A 12,492-nucleotide genomic window follows, 5' to 3' on the forward strand; every position below is an offset into this window, starting at 1 on the left:
AGGAAGGAAAAATAAGTCCACCAGCTGAGCTTTTCAGTGCCAGCACCTGTACTGGATCCTTGGGCCAGATGGGCTGTCTGGCCAGGTCACTATGTGGCAGGCAGAATAGCTAACTTGCAGATTCCTTGGGAAGGTTCTGCACCCAGAAGAGCTAGGACAAACTTTCCCAATAGGGAAAACTTCTTAACTAACATATAAGCTCCATAAATTGGCTGGAGTCATGATGCTCAACCCCAGTATGCCTGACTCCTTTTCTCCTACTCTGGACTCAGACCTCCCATAGTGGCAGAGATGCTGAGCTGACCTGGGAGGATCCCTGGATCCTGCTCCATAGCATCAAACTGCAGATAACAAAACAGAGCTGAGGGGTTGGAAAACAAAAGAGCAGTTTACATCAGATATTGCTTTTTGAAAGTCTTTTGAGCTCAGGAAACTGGTAGCAGATACCATGCAGAAAAGCCTGTTCATTGGTCTATCCTGAGCAATTCTGCACATTTCATATATAAATGGGGTGGCACCATTTATGGCTGATCTTTTTTCTACAAGTTGGGCAAGTGTTAGCATTCTTAAGGGAATCATGGAGGCAGTGGCTAGAGAAGACATACCCGAGGGTTTCCAGGAGTATGGGTAGTCACATACACATCTTTGTCCTTAGATAGTTCCTCATCATCACTGCTCACCACACAGCTGTCGGTGTGGTCTTGACACAATCTCCTGCCACTCCTCTATGGTCTTTTACTTTCTTCAACAATCACAGCAGAGTCATTGTGAGTCAGGTCCACAACCACAGGCTCTAAAGATTCACAGGTGAGGTCCACGATTTCATCTCCAGCAGTTTCCACAAGTTCTATGGGTTCTGATTCCAAGGAGATCTCAGGGGTTGAAGTTCTTTCCCGAGTTCACTTCTGGGTTTGTCTGGAACTTACTGTCCCACCACGTGGCTTTCTGAGGATTTCTTATAGTCATTGTGGTCTCTGGCTTCAATCCACAGAAAAGGAAAAGATGTACACCAAGCTTTATGGGGAGGTAGAATGTTCTCAATCTCTCATGCCCACTGAATACTCATCCTGTGGTTTATAATTTGTAGCTAACTAGATGTCCAGTATTTCCAGGTTCATAGGTAGAGTTGAAAGAGGCTCCTGAAAGTCAAGCCCCATTCAGTTCCAAGGCCCACAAGGCCCTCAACTCTTGTCCAGCTTACACAGTACATGCTTGCCTTGGTGACTACACCTGGGAAAATATCCTTGATACCATTTTTACAAACACTATTTAGAAAATTCCAAACAACAGTGAATTATTCAATATTTGCTACTGTTTTTAAAAGATCATTTGCAAAGTACAATAAACATAATCACAATATTTTACAACTTCTAGTGTTTACAATATAGGGTGATAATCATTCTTAATGTACAAAAAAGGTAATGTTAAAACACTTAACAAATTTACTTGCTCAAAAACATACTTATTAAATTAAAAGTGCGTTGCTAAACAGAAACTTATTTTTACAAACTATTTAAACAGAAATATCTATTTTCTTAAAAGGCAAGGCAATGTAATAATTTAGAGTTAAGCTGGGTTTGGTGAGACATGCCTTTAGTCCCAGCACTTGGTAAGCAGAAGCACATGAACTCTGTGAATTCAAAGCCAGCCTGGTCTACAGATGGAATTCTAGGGTAGCCAGAGCTACACAGAGAAACCATATCTTGAAAAACCACAAAAAAATAATAACTTAGAGTTAAACATAGATCTTCATGAGTTTGATTATTATCACGAGCTATTCTTAACTTAATTCTAATGTTAGCTTCCATGGATCTGCTAAAACACAGCTTTGAAACTCAGCTAACCAGACTGTCTGATTTTCAGGATTGTTGCACTAGTCTGTAAATCCCCATTGTCAGAAGAAGGCATTGAAGGAGTGCTGTGGTGGTTATTAGTGAAGTGTTTGGATGTAAGACTGAGACACTGAGATGTTCCTTACCCGATGTGGCTGATGAAGAAATCACATTCACACAATTTCTTTACATCTCATCTTCATTTTCATATTTACATATAGTGGGATTTCTCTAATTCCAGACGTTACAAGAAGTAGAAAGGGCTCAGGGACATAAAAAATGATGGTTTGGGGAAAGAAATTAATTTTCTGCAGCAGTGCAGAATTCCTAAATACCATAGAAATCTTGCTCATTTTTCAAGCTTTAGGGGATATCTTGAGTGTGTACATAACTGCATTATTTCTTTTAATCGCTTAGTTTCTTTTTAAGTTGTGCCTATTATTTGATCCTCTTTTCTATTGACCTGATTATTCAGCATCCCAACTAATTTTAAACAGTAAATTCTGATATTAAACAGTAAATCCTGTTATTTTTATAGACAGTTTTTTTTTTCTGGAAGCAATTACCTCCATTGACTTCTTTTTAAAGTGTCAAATGCATTTTTTGACATGCATAACACTGTATTGCTATTTCACAAAACCTGTTACACTTGATAATGAAGAATTTAAATCTAAAAAGAATGGGAGGAAGTTTCTGTATTGAAGTTTAGGAACTTACTTCTCAGTTTCCTCATGGCGGAATTTACTTCTTGGTTTCTCAAAGTATATATAACTGGGTTCAGAATGGGAGTGAAGATGGTATAAAACACAGAAAGACCCTTTTCTATCACAAAACTGTTTTGTGGCCACATGTAGATGATGATGCATGGCCCGAAGAACATGAAGACAACAATGAAATGAGCTGTACAAGTAGAAAGGGCCTTAGATGATCCTCTGCACGCATGGTGCTTTATTGTAAACAGCACGATCACATACGAGTTAAATAACAGAATAAAGCAAGACAGTGCAATAATGCCACTTGTAGAAATCATAAAGAGACCGAGAACATAAGTATCCACACAAGCCAGCTGGAACACCACAGGAAGGTCACAGAAGAAGCTGTCTATCTCATTGGGGCCACAGAATGGCAATGTGAGGGCAAATACGACCTGACTCATAGAATGCATGGTTCCCACAACCCATGAAGACACAACAAAGGCAATACACACCTGAGGACTAATGATTGAAGCATAACGCAGAGGTTTACAAATTGCAATATACCTGTCAAAAGACATAGCCATTAGTAAAATAATCTCCGTACCAGTGAACAGATGAAGAAAGAATATCTGGGTGATGCATCCATTAAAAGAGATTGTTTTGTGATCAGTTAGATAATCTATGATCATCTTGGGGGTGGCAAAGGAAGCAAGAGACATGTCAATAACAGAAAGGTTGGTGAGCAGGAAGTACATAGCAGAGTGTAGGTGAGAGTCAGACATGACGATGACGAGTATCATGCTGTTGCTCACCATCGTTGCCACATAAAGGAATGAAAATGCTATAAAGAAAAATATCTGTAGTTCCCAGGAATTAGAGAGTCCCAGCAAAACAAATTCAGTCACAACAGACTTATTAGCCATATTTCATCATCTGGGTTCATAGGTAGAAGCCTGTACATATACAAAATACATATGTAAATGTATATATACTTTATTCTCACTATCCTTTTCCTTTATCCTATCAAATATATTGAGTTGAGAGAAGACTATATAACATTAGTAAGAAAAACACTCCTTAAATAAATGCACTGAAAACTTCACTCTTTTCTTTAACCAAATACCAGTCAAATGCAAATAAGATGAACAGATCTACCATATATTTGTCCATCCGTTAATCTGCATAATAATGATGATAGCTAATGTTTTGTATGAAAATCTTTCATGCTGACAATGTATTAAAATAGAGAAACATTCACTTGGATACAAATATGCAGTGAGTAATGCTACATAAATAGTAATAAAGATATCCTTATTTAAAAATCAAATAAACATATGTCACATTTAAATGATCCTAAGTAGCATAACAGCACTTCATAGAACAGCTGAAGAAAAGTTATAAATTTCCAAAGAACTGTTGACATAATTATAAATATGAGTTTCCTGGTTGATTCTCAGCACACAAACTTAGAAAACTAGCTTTAGTAATACTGATTAAAAAGGCTCTCTGATATACAATGGTATGTATACAACCAATGGAAGGGCATTACCTTTATAATCAGTGGAAAATAATTATGTTCTTTTTCCCCATAGTTTCATTCTTACTAAGAAAAAGGCTTTGTTACGCCAATAAACATATGCAAGTTTATAATTCAAAATTTACTTTTTGCTCCTAAAAGTTACATCACATAAATTTTGTAGGGAAGAGTTAAAAAATAAATATATTTCTTTTGTCAATTTTCTGTCTGAATTCTCCTATGGTATACACCAACATACATTTTATTGATGGGATGGAAAGGGAGCAGCAATTAAGTCTGTCAAAAGAGGTCTCTTATAAGAAAGCATTACTTACTAAGTCCATGTCAGAATCCAGGCTCTAGAGTTACTGAGTACTAAGTAAGTACTTTCTGAGATTCCCCGGGAGGCAATTTTAAACACAAATGAGTGACCTTGCTGAAACATTAGTGGTTTAGGAGCTGCATATTAAACAAGTGTTGCAGGGAACTGGAAACTGACCAAGAAATCATCTTGCAGTGGGATTTATTAAAAAACAAAGAAAGACAACATTAGTAAGCTCACAAAGAGAATTCAAGAATCTTAAGGGATTTTTACAAAGGCCGCTTTTTCCTGGACCTAAGTGGATTGGGGGCAGAATGAAAAACTGGAAAGGTCTTCATTTCAAGAGGCCAATAGCAAGCAATGGAATCACAATCCCTGCTTATTTAATCCTGTATGGAAGACATGGAGAATACTATCTGAACATTCGTGTGTGCTTTAAGTATTCTAGGGCTCCTTGGGGATTTTGGACATCAATAGATAAAATAATTGGGAAAGTTCAATAAAAAACATCCTGTAGGGCAACTGTTTTCCAGGGATCATGAGGAAAATGGACTTTGGGCAAAAAAAAAATGTCTTGTAGTGTGCCAACTATTAATCAAATTGTAGGAAGTTTTCAGGCCATCTAAAGCATTAATTTGTGTATGATTTATACAAGTAGCTCTCAGAAAGAAATTTGAGGCAGGTAATTATTAATTAAATAAGTATAATATACAATTTTGACTAAGCTATTAGTGTGAACATGATCCTTAATAAAATGAGAATTGTAAATGGCTATTGTTCTGAATTATTTCATTTATCAAGTGGAAGTCCCTGCAGTAGACTGCATTTACTAAAATAAAAACTGGCAGCCTGTATAGATGGATCAGTCAGTAAAGTATTTATTAGGCAAGACTAAAGGCAAGATATCAAGAATTCACTTAAAATTTGGGCATAGTGGCACATACTTGCTTACTTGCAATCCCCCTGAAGGGAAGGCAGGGTCCTTAAGATGTGCTGGCCAGTCTAGCTGACACAGTGAGCTACAGGTTCAATGAGAAATCCTGCCTCAAAACGTAATACTCCGAAAACTAGTGAAGTGATCAAGGATGATATCAATTCTGATGTCTGTCTGACTTCCACATATAGGCACACATAGATATGCACACTTACACATACATGTATTCACACATATATATGCCCCCCACATGGAACACATAAACAAATGAATAAAAGTCAAGACAAAATTTGGCTACTGTTTTGTATGTGGCCCCTTTCACTAGGAATTCTACTGTGCCACAAAGGAGCACAGCTCCCACAGTATTTATTTACCAAATATTTAGACACATGGCTTAGTTTGTTCTACATACTTCGAACAGCAATGACTACTAGTTTGACACTTTGTCTCTTTAAATCTATTCCCGTCTACCTTGTTGGCCCAGAGCAATTAAAATTAATACAAAGAATGAAGGGAGGTTACTATGCTAATGAGCATAAAGATAAACCATCATTAGGATGGCTTTTCAATCCTAGTGGCTCTGTATGTTGAACACCATGACCATCGTTGTGTTCAGTGGGCTTTAGGTAGAGATACACTCAAGGAAACTTACATGGAAGTGAAAAGAACCTAAAATTACTAAAGCAATATTTTGGAGCAAACTTCCTATACTCATTCTTTCTACTTCCAACACTTAATATAAAACAAGAAAATCACTATGCTATTTCCTAATACTATACAAGATGATAAGTAAAACAGAGTAGAGGGAAAGAAAAATACATATTTGAGTTTGACTTTATTTTACTTATTTTATTTTCAAGATTATGATATTCTTACATAATTTCTACTTCTGATTTCTCCCTCCAAACTATTTCATATACCTTTCTACTTCTCTTTCAAATTCATGGGTTCTTTTCCCATTAACTATTGTTACATGCATTTATGTATCTGTATGTGCCCATATATTCCTAATATATTTTATATGTAATCTGCACATCATACATACATACATACATACATACATACATACATACATACAATGTTCTCTGAACCTTGGGTGTAGAATTTATTTTGCAACTGTATCCATAGGGCCTGGCCTACACAACTCTGCATTTTGACAGGTTATTGTTTTCTGTAGTGGTCTGTTACTAAGAAAAGTTTCCTTGATGAAGGCTGAAGACTACACGTATCTTTGGGCATAAGGACAAATATTTATATTATTGTTTGAGACTGTGCTGTTTAATGAAATAGTGGTTGTAATTCCTTCTTCAAGATCCATGACTTCATTAAACCTTGGTGCTAGGCTAGATTTTCAGTACAAGGCATGACTTTCTTCATGCTGAGAGGGTCTTAAGTCTGATTAGAGAGCTAGTGGTTAGCACTAAGGTATGTGTGCAAGTTCTGTGTTCTTAGCATTATTATGAAATGCTGGTCATTGTTGAGTTCATAGGCATCATAGCAGGGTGAGTCCATCAGTTGCTTTCTTTTTTTAGAAACTTGCATGACAGCACTTAGAACCATGAGTGTTAGCTTTCCGGGATGGGGCATTCAGTCAGTTCCACCACATGGGTGCTCTTGCCCCTATTTCTGAACTATATGGTATCTTAGGAAACATGGAAGTCCCTTTCACCCATTGGGGTAGGAGAAAACCACAACAATAGCAAAAGTCTCTGAAGCTTTGAGTACCTTTAATACTCCTGGCAAATAACCCAAAAGAGAGCATCTCATGCCTGGGGCTGAAGGTTTTTTGGTTTTTTAGGTTTTGATCTTTTGTTTTGGTTTTTATGTGTTTGTTAAGTGGTCTTGACTCTTGCAAGGTATGATGAAACTTTTTTTAAATATTTTATTAATTTATTCATATTACATCTCAACTGTTTCCCATCCCTTGTATCCTCCCATTCATCACTCCCTCCCGCTTTCCCCCTACTTCCCTTCCCTATGTCTGTGACTGAAGGGGACCTCCTCCCCCTGTATATGCTCATAGGGTACCAAGTCTCTTCTTAGTAGCCTGCTATCCTTCCACTGAGTGCTACCAGGCCTCCCCATCCAGGTGATGTGGTCAAATATGGGACACCAGAGTTCTTGTGAAATTCAGTCCCCACTCTCCACTCAACTGTAGAGAATACCCTGTCCATTGGCTAGATCTGGGTAGAGATTCGAAGATTACTGCAAGTACTGTCCTTGGCTGGTGTCATAGTTTAAGCAGGACCCCTGGGCCCAGATCCACCAGTCATAATGTTCTTGTAGGTTTCTAGGACTTTCTGGATCCTTCTAATTCCCCATTCTCCCATGCTTCTCTCACCTAAAATCTCAATAGGATGTCCTCCCCTCTGACCCACTTTCCTGGTAAGTGAAGACTTTCATGGGCTAGTGTCTAGATATAAGTGTGTATATACCATTTGACTCTTTCTGCCTCTGGGTGAACTCACTCATTATGATCATTTCTAGTTCAATCCATTTGTCCACAAATTTCAGGAATTTCTTGTTTTAATAGCTGAGTAGCATTCCATAGTGTAAATGGGCCACAGTTTCTTTATCCATTCTTCTACTAAGGGACACTTAGGTGGTTATGGCTATGATGAGTAAGGCTGCTATGAACATGGTTGAGCAAATGCTCTTGTTGTGTGCTGGTGCATCTTCTGGGTATATTCCAAGGAGTGGAATAGTTGGGTCTTGAGGAAACCCTATTCCGAGTTTTCTCAGAGAGTGCCAGATAGATTTCCAAAGTGATTGTGCTAGTTTGCATCCCCAGCAGCAATGAAGGAGTGTTCCTCTATCTCCACATCCACTCCAGCATGTGGTGTCACTTGAATTTTTGGTCTTTGCCATTCTGATAGGTGTAAGATGGAATCTCAGAGTTGCTTTGATTTCCATTTCCCTGATGACTAAGGAGATTGAGCATTTTTTAAGTGTTTCTCAGATTTTTTATATTCCTCTGATGACAATTCTTTGTTTACTTCTGAGCCCCATTTTTCAATTGGGTTATTGGTTTGGTGGTGTTTAATTTCTTGAGTTCTTTATATATTTTGGATATTAGACCTTTGTCAGATAGAGAGTTGGTAAAGACCTTTTCCCAGTCTGTACGCAGTCACTTTGTTTTGTTGACAGTGTCTCCTGTCTTACAGGAGCTTCTCAGCCTCATGAGGACCCATTTATTAATTGTTGACCTTAAGGCCTAGGCTGTTGGAGTTCTGTTCAGGAAGTTGTCTCCTGTGCCAATGTGTTCCAAGCTCTTCCCCACTCTTTCTTTTAACTGATTTAGTGTCTCTGGTTTTATGTTAAGGTCTTTAATCCACTTGGACTTGAGTTTTGTGCATGGTGACAAATGTGGGTCCAATTGCATTTTTTTACATGTAGACATCCAGTTAGACCAGCACCATTTGTTGAAGATGCTATGCCTTTTCCATTGAATAGATTTGGCTTCTTTGTCAAAACTCAAGTGACCATATGTGTATGCATTCATATCTGGGTCTTCAATTCAATTCCACTGATCAACCAGCCTGTTGCTGTGCCAGTACCATGCTGTTTTAATTACTATTGCTTTATAGTACAGCTTGAGATCAGGTATGGAGATTCCTCTGGAGGATCTTTTATTTTACAAGACTGTTTTAGCTATTCTGGGTTTTTTTTTGGGGGGGGGGTTTCCATGTGAAGTTGAAAATTGAACTTTCAATGTTTTAAAAAAATTGTGTAGATATTTTGATAGGGACTGCATTGAATCTATAAATTGCTTTTGGTGAGGTGGCCATTTTTACTATGTTAGTTCTCCCAATCCACGAGTGAGGAAGATCATTCCATCTTCTCATGTCATCTTCAATCTCTTTCTTCAGAGTTTGAAATTGTTTTCAAACAAGTCCTTCACTTGCCTGGTTAGTGTAACTCCTAAATATTTTATATTGTTTGTGGCTAATGTGAAGGGTGTAGTTTTCCTAATTTCTTCTTCTGCATGATTGTCATTTGTACATAGGAAGGCTACTGAATTTTTTAATGTTAATTTTGTATCCAGCCAATTTGCTGAGGGTGTTTATCAGCTGGTGGAATTTTGGAGGTCATTTATGCACATTATCATATCATCTGCAAATAGGGTTAATTTGACTTCCTCCTTTCCCATTTGGATACCCTTGATCTCCTTTTGTTGTCTTATTGTTCTGGCTAGAACTTCCAGTACTGTATTGAAGAGATATGGAGAAAGTCAGCAGCCTTGCCTTGTTCCTGATTTTAGAGGAATTTCCTTGAGTATCTCACCATTTAATTTGATTTTGGCTATTGGTTTGCTTTCTCTGCATCTAAGAAGATGATCATGTGGTTTTTTATTTTCAGTTTGTTTATATGGTGGATTACATTGATGGATTTCCAAACATTAAAGCATCCCTGCATGCCTGGAATGAAGCCTACCTGGTCTGGTGAATGATATTTTTGATGTATTCTTGTATTCATTTTGCAAGTATTTTATTGAATATTTTTGCATCAATAATGCAAAAGAGAAATTGGTCTGAAATTCTCTTTCTTTGTTGGGTCTTCATGAGGTTTAGGTATCAATGTACAAAATTAATCCCTCCATCTTCTGATGTTATCTTCAATCTCTTTCTTCAGAGGTTTAAAGTTTTTTTCAAATAAGTCTTTCACTTGCTTGGTTAGAGTTACTCCTAGATATTTTATATTGTTTGTGGCATTGTGAAGGGAGTAGTTTTCCTAATTTCTTCCTCTGCCTGTTTGTCATTTGTATATAGGAAAGCTACTGACTTTTTTGAGTTAATTTTGTATCCTGCCAATTTGCTAAAGGCATTTATCAGCTGTAGGAGTTCTCTGGTAGAATTTTGGGGATCACTTATATACACTATCATATCATCTGCAAATAGGGATAATTTGACTTCTTCCTTTCCCATTTGGATCCCTTTGATCTCCTTTTGCTGTCTTATTGCTCTGGCTAGAACTTTAAGAACTATATTGAAGAGATATGGGGACAGAGGATAGCCTTGTCTGGTCCCCGATTTTAGGGGGATTTCCTTGAGTATCTCTCCATTTAATTTAATGTTGGCTATTGGTTTGCTGTATATAGCCTTTATTATGTATAGATAAGTGCCTTGTATTCCTGATCTCTCCAGAACTTTAAACATGAATGGGTGTTGGATTTTGTCAAATGCTTTTTCTGCATCTAAGGAGATGATCATGTGTTTTTTCTCTTTCAGTTTGTTTATATGGTGGATTACATTGATGGATTTCCATATGTTAAATCATTTTTGCATGCCTGGAATGAAGCCTACTTGGTCATGGTGAATGATGTCTTTGATATGCTGTTGTATTCGTTTTATGAGTATTTTATTGAGTATTTTTGCATCAATGTTCATAAGAGAAATTGGTCTGAGATTCTCTTTTTTTGTTGGGTCTTTGGGGGGTTTAGGTATCAACATGACTATGGCCTCATAGGAAGAATTTGGTAATGTTCTGTCCATTTCTATCTTTTGGAATAGCTTGAATAGTATCAGTATTAGCTCCTCTTTGAAGGACTGGTAGAATTCTGCACTGAAGCCATCTGGCCCTGGGCTTTTTTTAGTTGGGAGACTATCAATGGTTGCTTCTATTTCTATAGGCGAAATAGGGCTATTTAATTTGTTTATCTGGTCTTGATTCAATGGAATCAGTTAAGAAAATTGTCCTTTCCCTTAGATTTTCAAATTTTGTGGCAGAAATGCCTTTAAAGTAGGTTCTTATGATTCTTTGTATTTCTTCAGTGTCTGTTGTTATGTCTCCCTTTTAATTTCTGGTTTTGTTTATTTGGATAGTGTTTCTCTGTCTTTTAATTAGGTTGGCTATCGGTTTGTCTATCTTGTTAATTTTCTCAAAGAACCAGCTCTTGGTTTTGTTGATTCTTTGGATTGTTCTCTTGGTTTCTAATTTATTGATTTCAGCCTTGAGTTTGATTATTTCTAGGTGTCTACTCCTCTTGGATGTTTCTGCTTCTTTTTTTTTCTAGAGCTTCCAGGTGTGTTGTTAAGTTGTTTATGTGGAATGTTTCTGTTTTCTTTTAAAGGCACGAAGTGCTATGAATTTTCCTCTTAGCACTGCTTTCAATATGTCCCACAAATTTGGGTATGTTGTTCCATCATTTTCATTGAATTTCAGGAAGTCTTTTATTTCTTCCCTTATTTCTTCCATGACCCATGTGTCATTAAGTAGAAAGTTGTTTAGTTTCCACATGTTAGTATGCTTGTTGTTATTTCTGTTGTTGTTGAAGTCCAGCCTTAGATCATGGTGATCTCATAAGATACAAAGTATTATTTCAATCTTCTTGTATCTGTTGAGGTTTGCTTTGTGACCAACTATGTGATCAATTTTAGAGAACGTTCCATGAGGTGCTGAGAAAAAGGTATAATCCTTTCCGTTTGGGTGGAAAGTTCTGTAGATATCTCTTAGATCTATTTGATTCATGACATTGGTTAATGAGGTTATTTCCCGGCTTATTTTTTGAATCAAAGACTTATCCTTGAGTGAAAGTGGGGTGTTGAAGTCTCCCACTATTAATGTGTGGGTATTGATGAGTGGGGCAAACTTTGTTAATAATTCTTTTTACAAATGTGGGAGCCCTTGTATTCGGAGCATAGATGTTCAAAATCGTGATGTCTTCTTTGTTGACTTTACCTTGGACGAGTATGAAGTGTCCATCCTCTCCCTTTTGATTAGTTTTGGTTGAAAGTCTGTTTTATTAGTTATTAGAATGGCTACCCCAGCTTGTTTCTTGTAACCATTTGCTTAGAATATTTTTCCCCAACCTTTTACTCTGAGGCAATGTCTGTCCTTGTGGTTGAGATGTGTTTCTTGAATGCAGAAGAATGTTGGGTCATGTTTATGCATCCACTCTGTTAGTCTGTGTCTTTTTATTGGAGAATTGAGACCATTGATGTTGAGAGATATTAATGACCAATGATTGGTAAGTCCCTTCATTTTTGGTATTTGTAACAGTCGAGATTTTGTGAGGTTGTGATGTTGCGATGGTATAGTTATCTATTTCCTATGTAGTTTTGGTTGTAGTTTGACCCATTGTGGTGGAGTTTTCCTTCTAGTAACATCTGTAAAGCCGGATTTGTGGCTAGGTACTGTTTGAATGTTTTTGTCATGGAATATCTTGTTTTCTCTGTCAATGTTTATTGATAATT

At 37.1% G+C, this 12,492-nt stretch overlaps 1 protein-coding gene and 1 pseudogene across 1 annotated transcript; both read right to left on the reverse strand.

Moving 5' to 3' along the window:
- Window positions 1-496: 496 nt before the first annotated feature.
- On the reverse strand, window positions 497-2,442 carry LOC127187137 (E3 ubiquitin-protein ligase RNF4-like; annotated as a pseudogene).
- A 60-nt stretch (window positions 2,443-2,502) lies between these two features.
- LOC127186740 (olfactory receptor 4K2-like) lies at window positions 2,503-3,450 on the reverse strand. Its single transcript, XM_051142979.1, has one exon. It carries the CDS (start codon window positions 3,448-3,450, stop codon window positions 2,503-2,505), a length of 948 nt encoding a protein of 315 aa, XP_050998936.1.
- Window positions 3,451-12,492: the final 9,042 nt, after the last annotated feature.

The sequence above is a fragment of the Acomys russatus genome, chromosome 3 (assembly GCF_903995435.1).
Source record: "Acomys russatus chromosome 3, mAcoRus1.1, whole genome shotgun sequence".
NCBI classification, from domain to species: Eukaryota; Metazoa; Chordata; class Mammalia; order Rodentia; family Muridae; genus Acomys; species Acomys russatus.

Bases quoted from the DNA above. Each gene is read 5' to 3' on its own strand.
- LOC127186740 (XM_051142979.1), bottom strand. From the start codon at position 3,450: ATGGCTAATAAGTCTGTTGTGACTGAATTTGTTTTGCTGGGACTCTCT.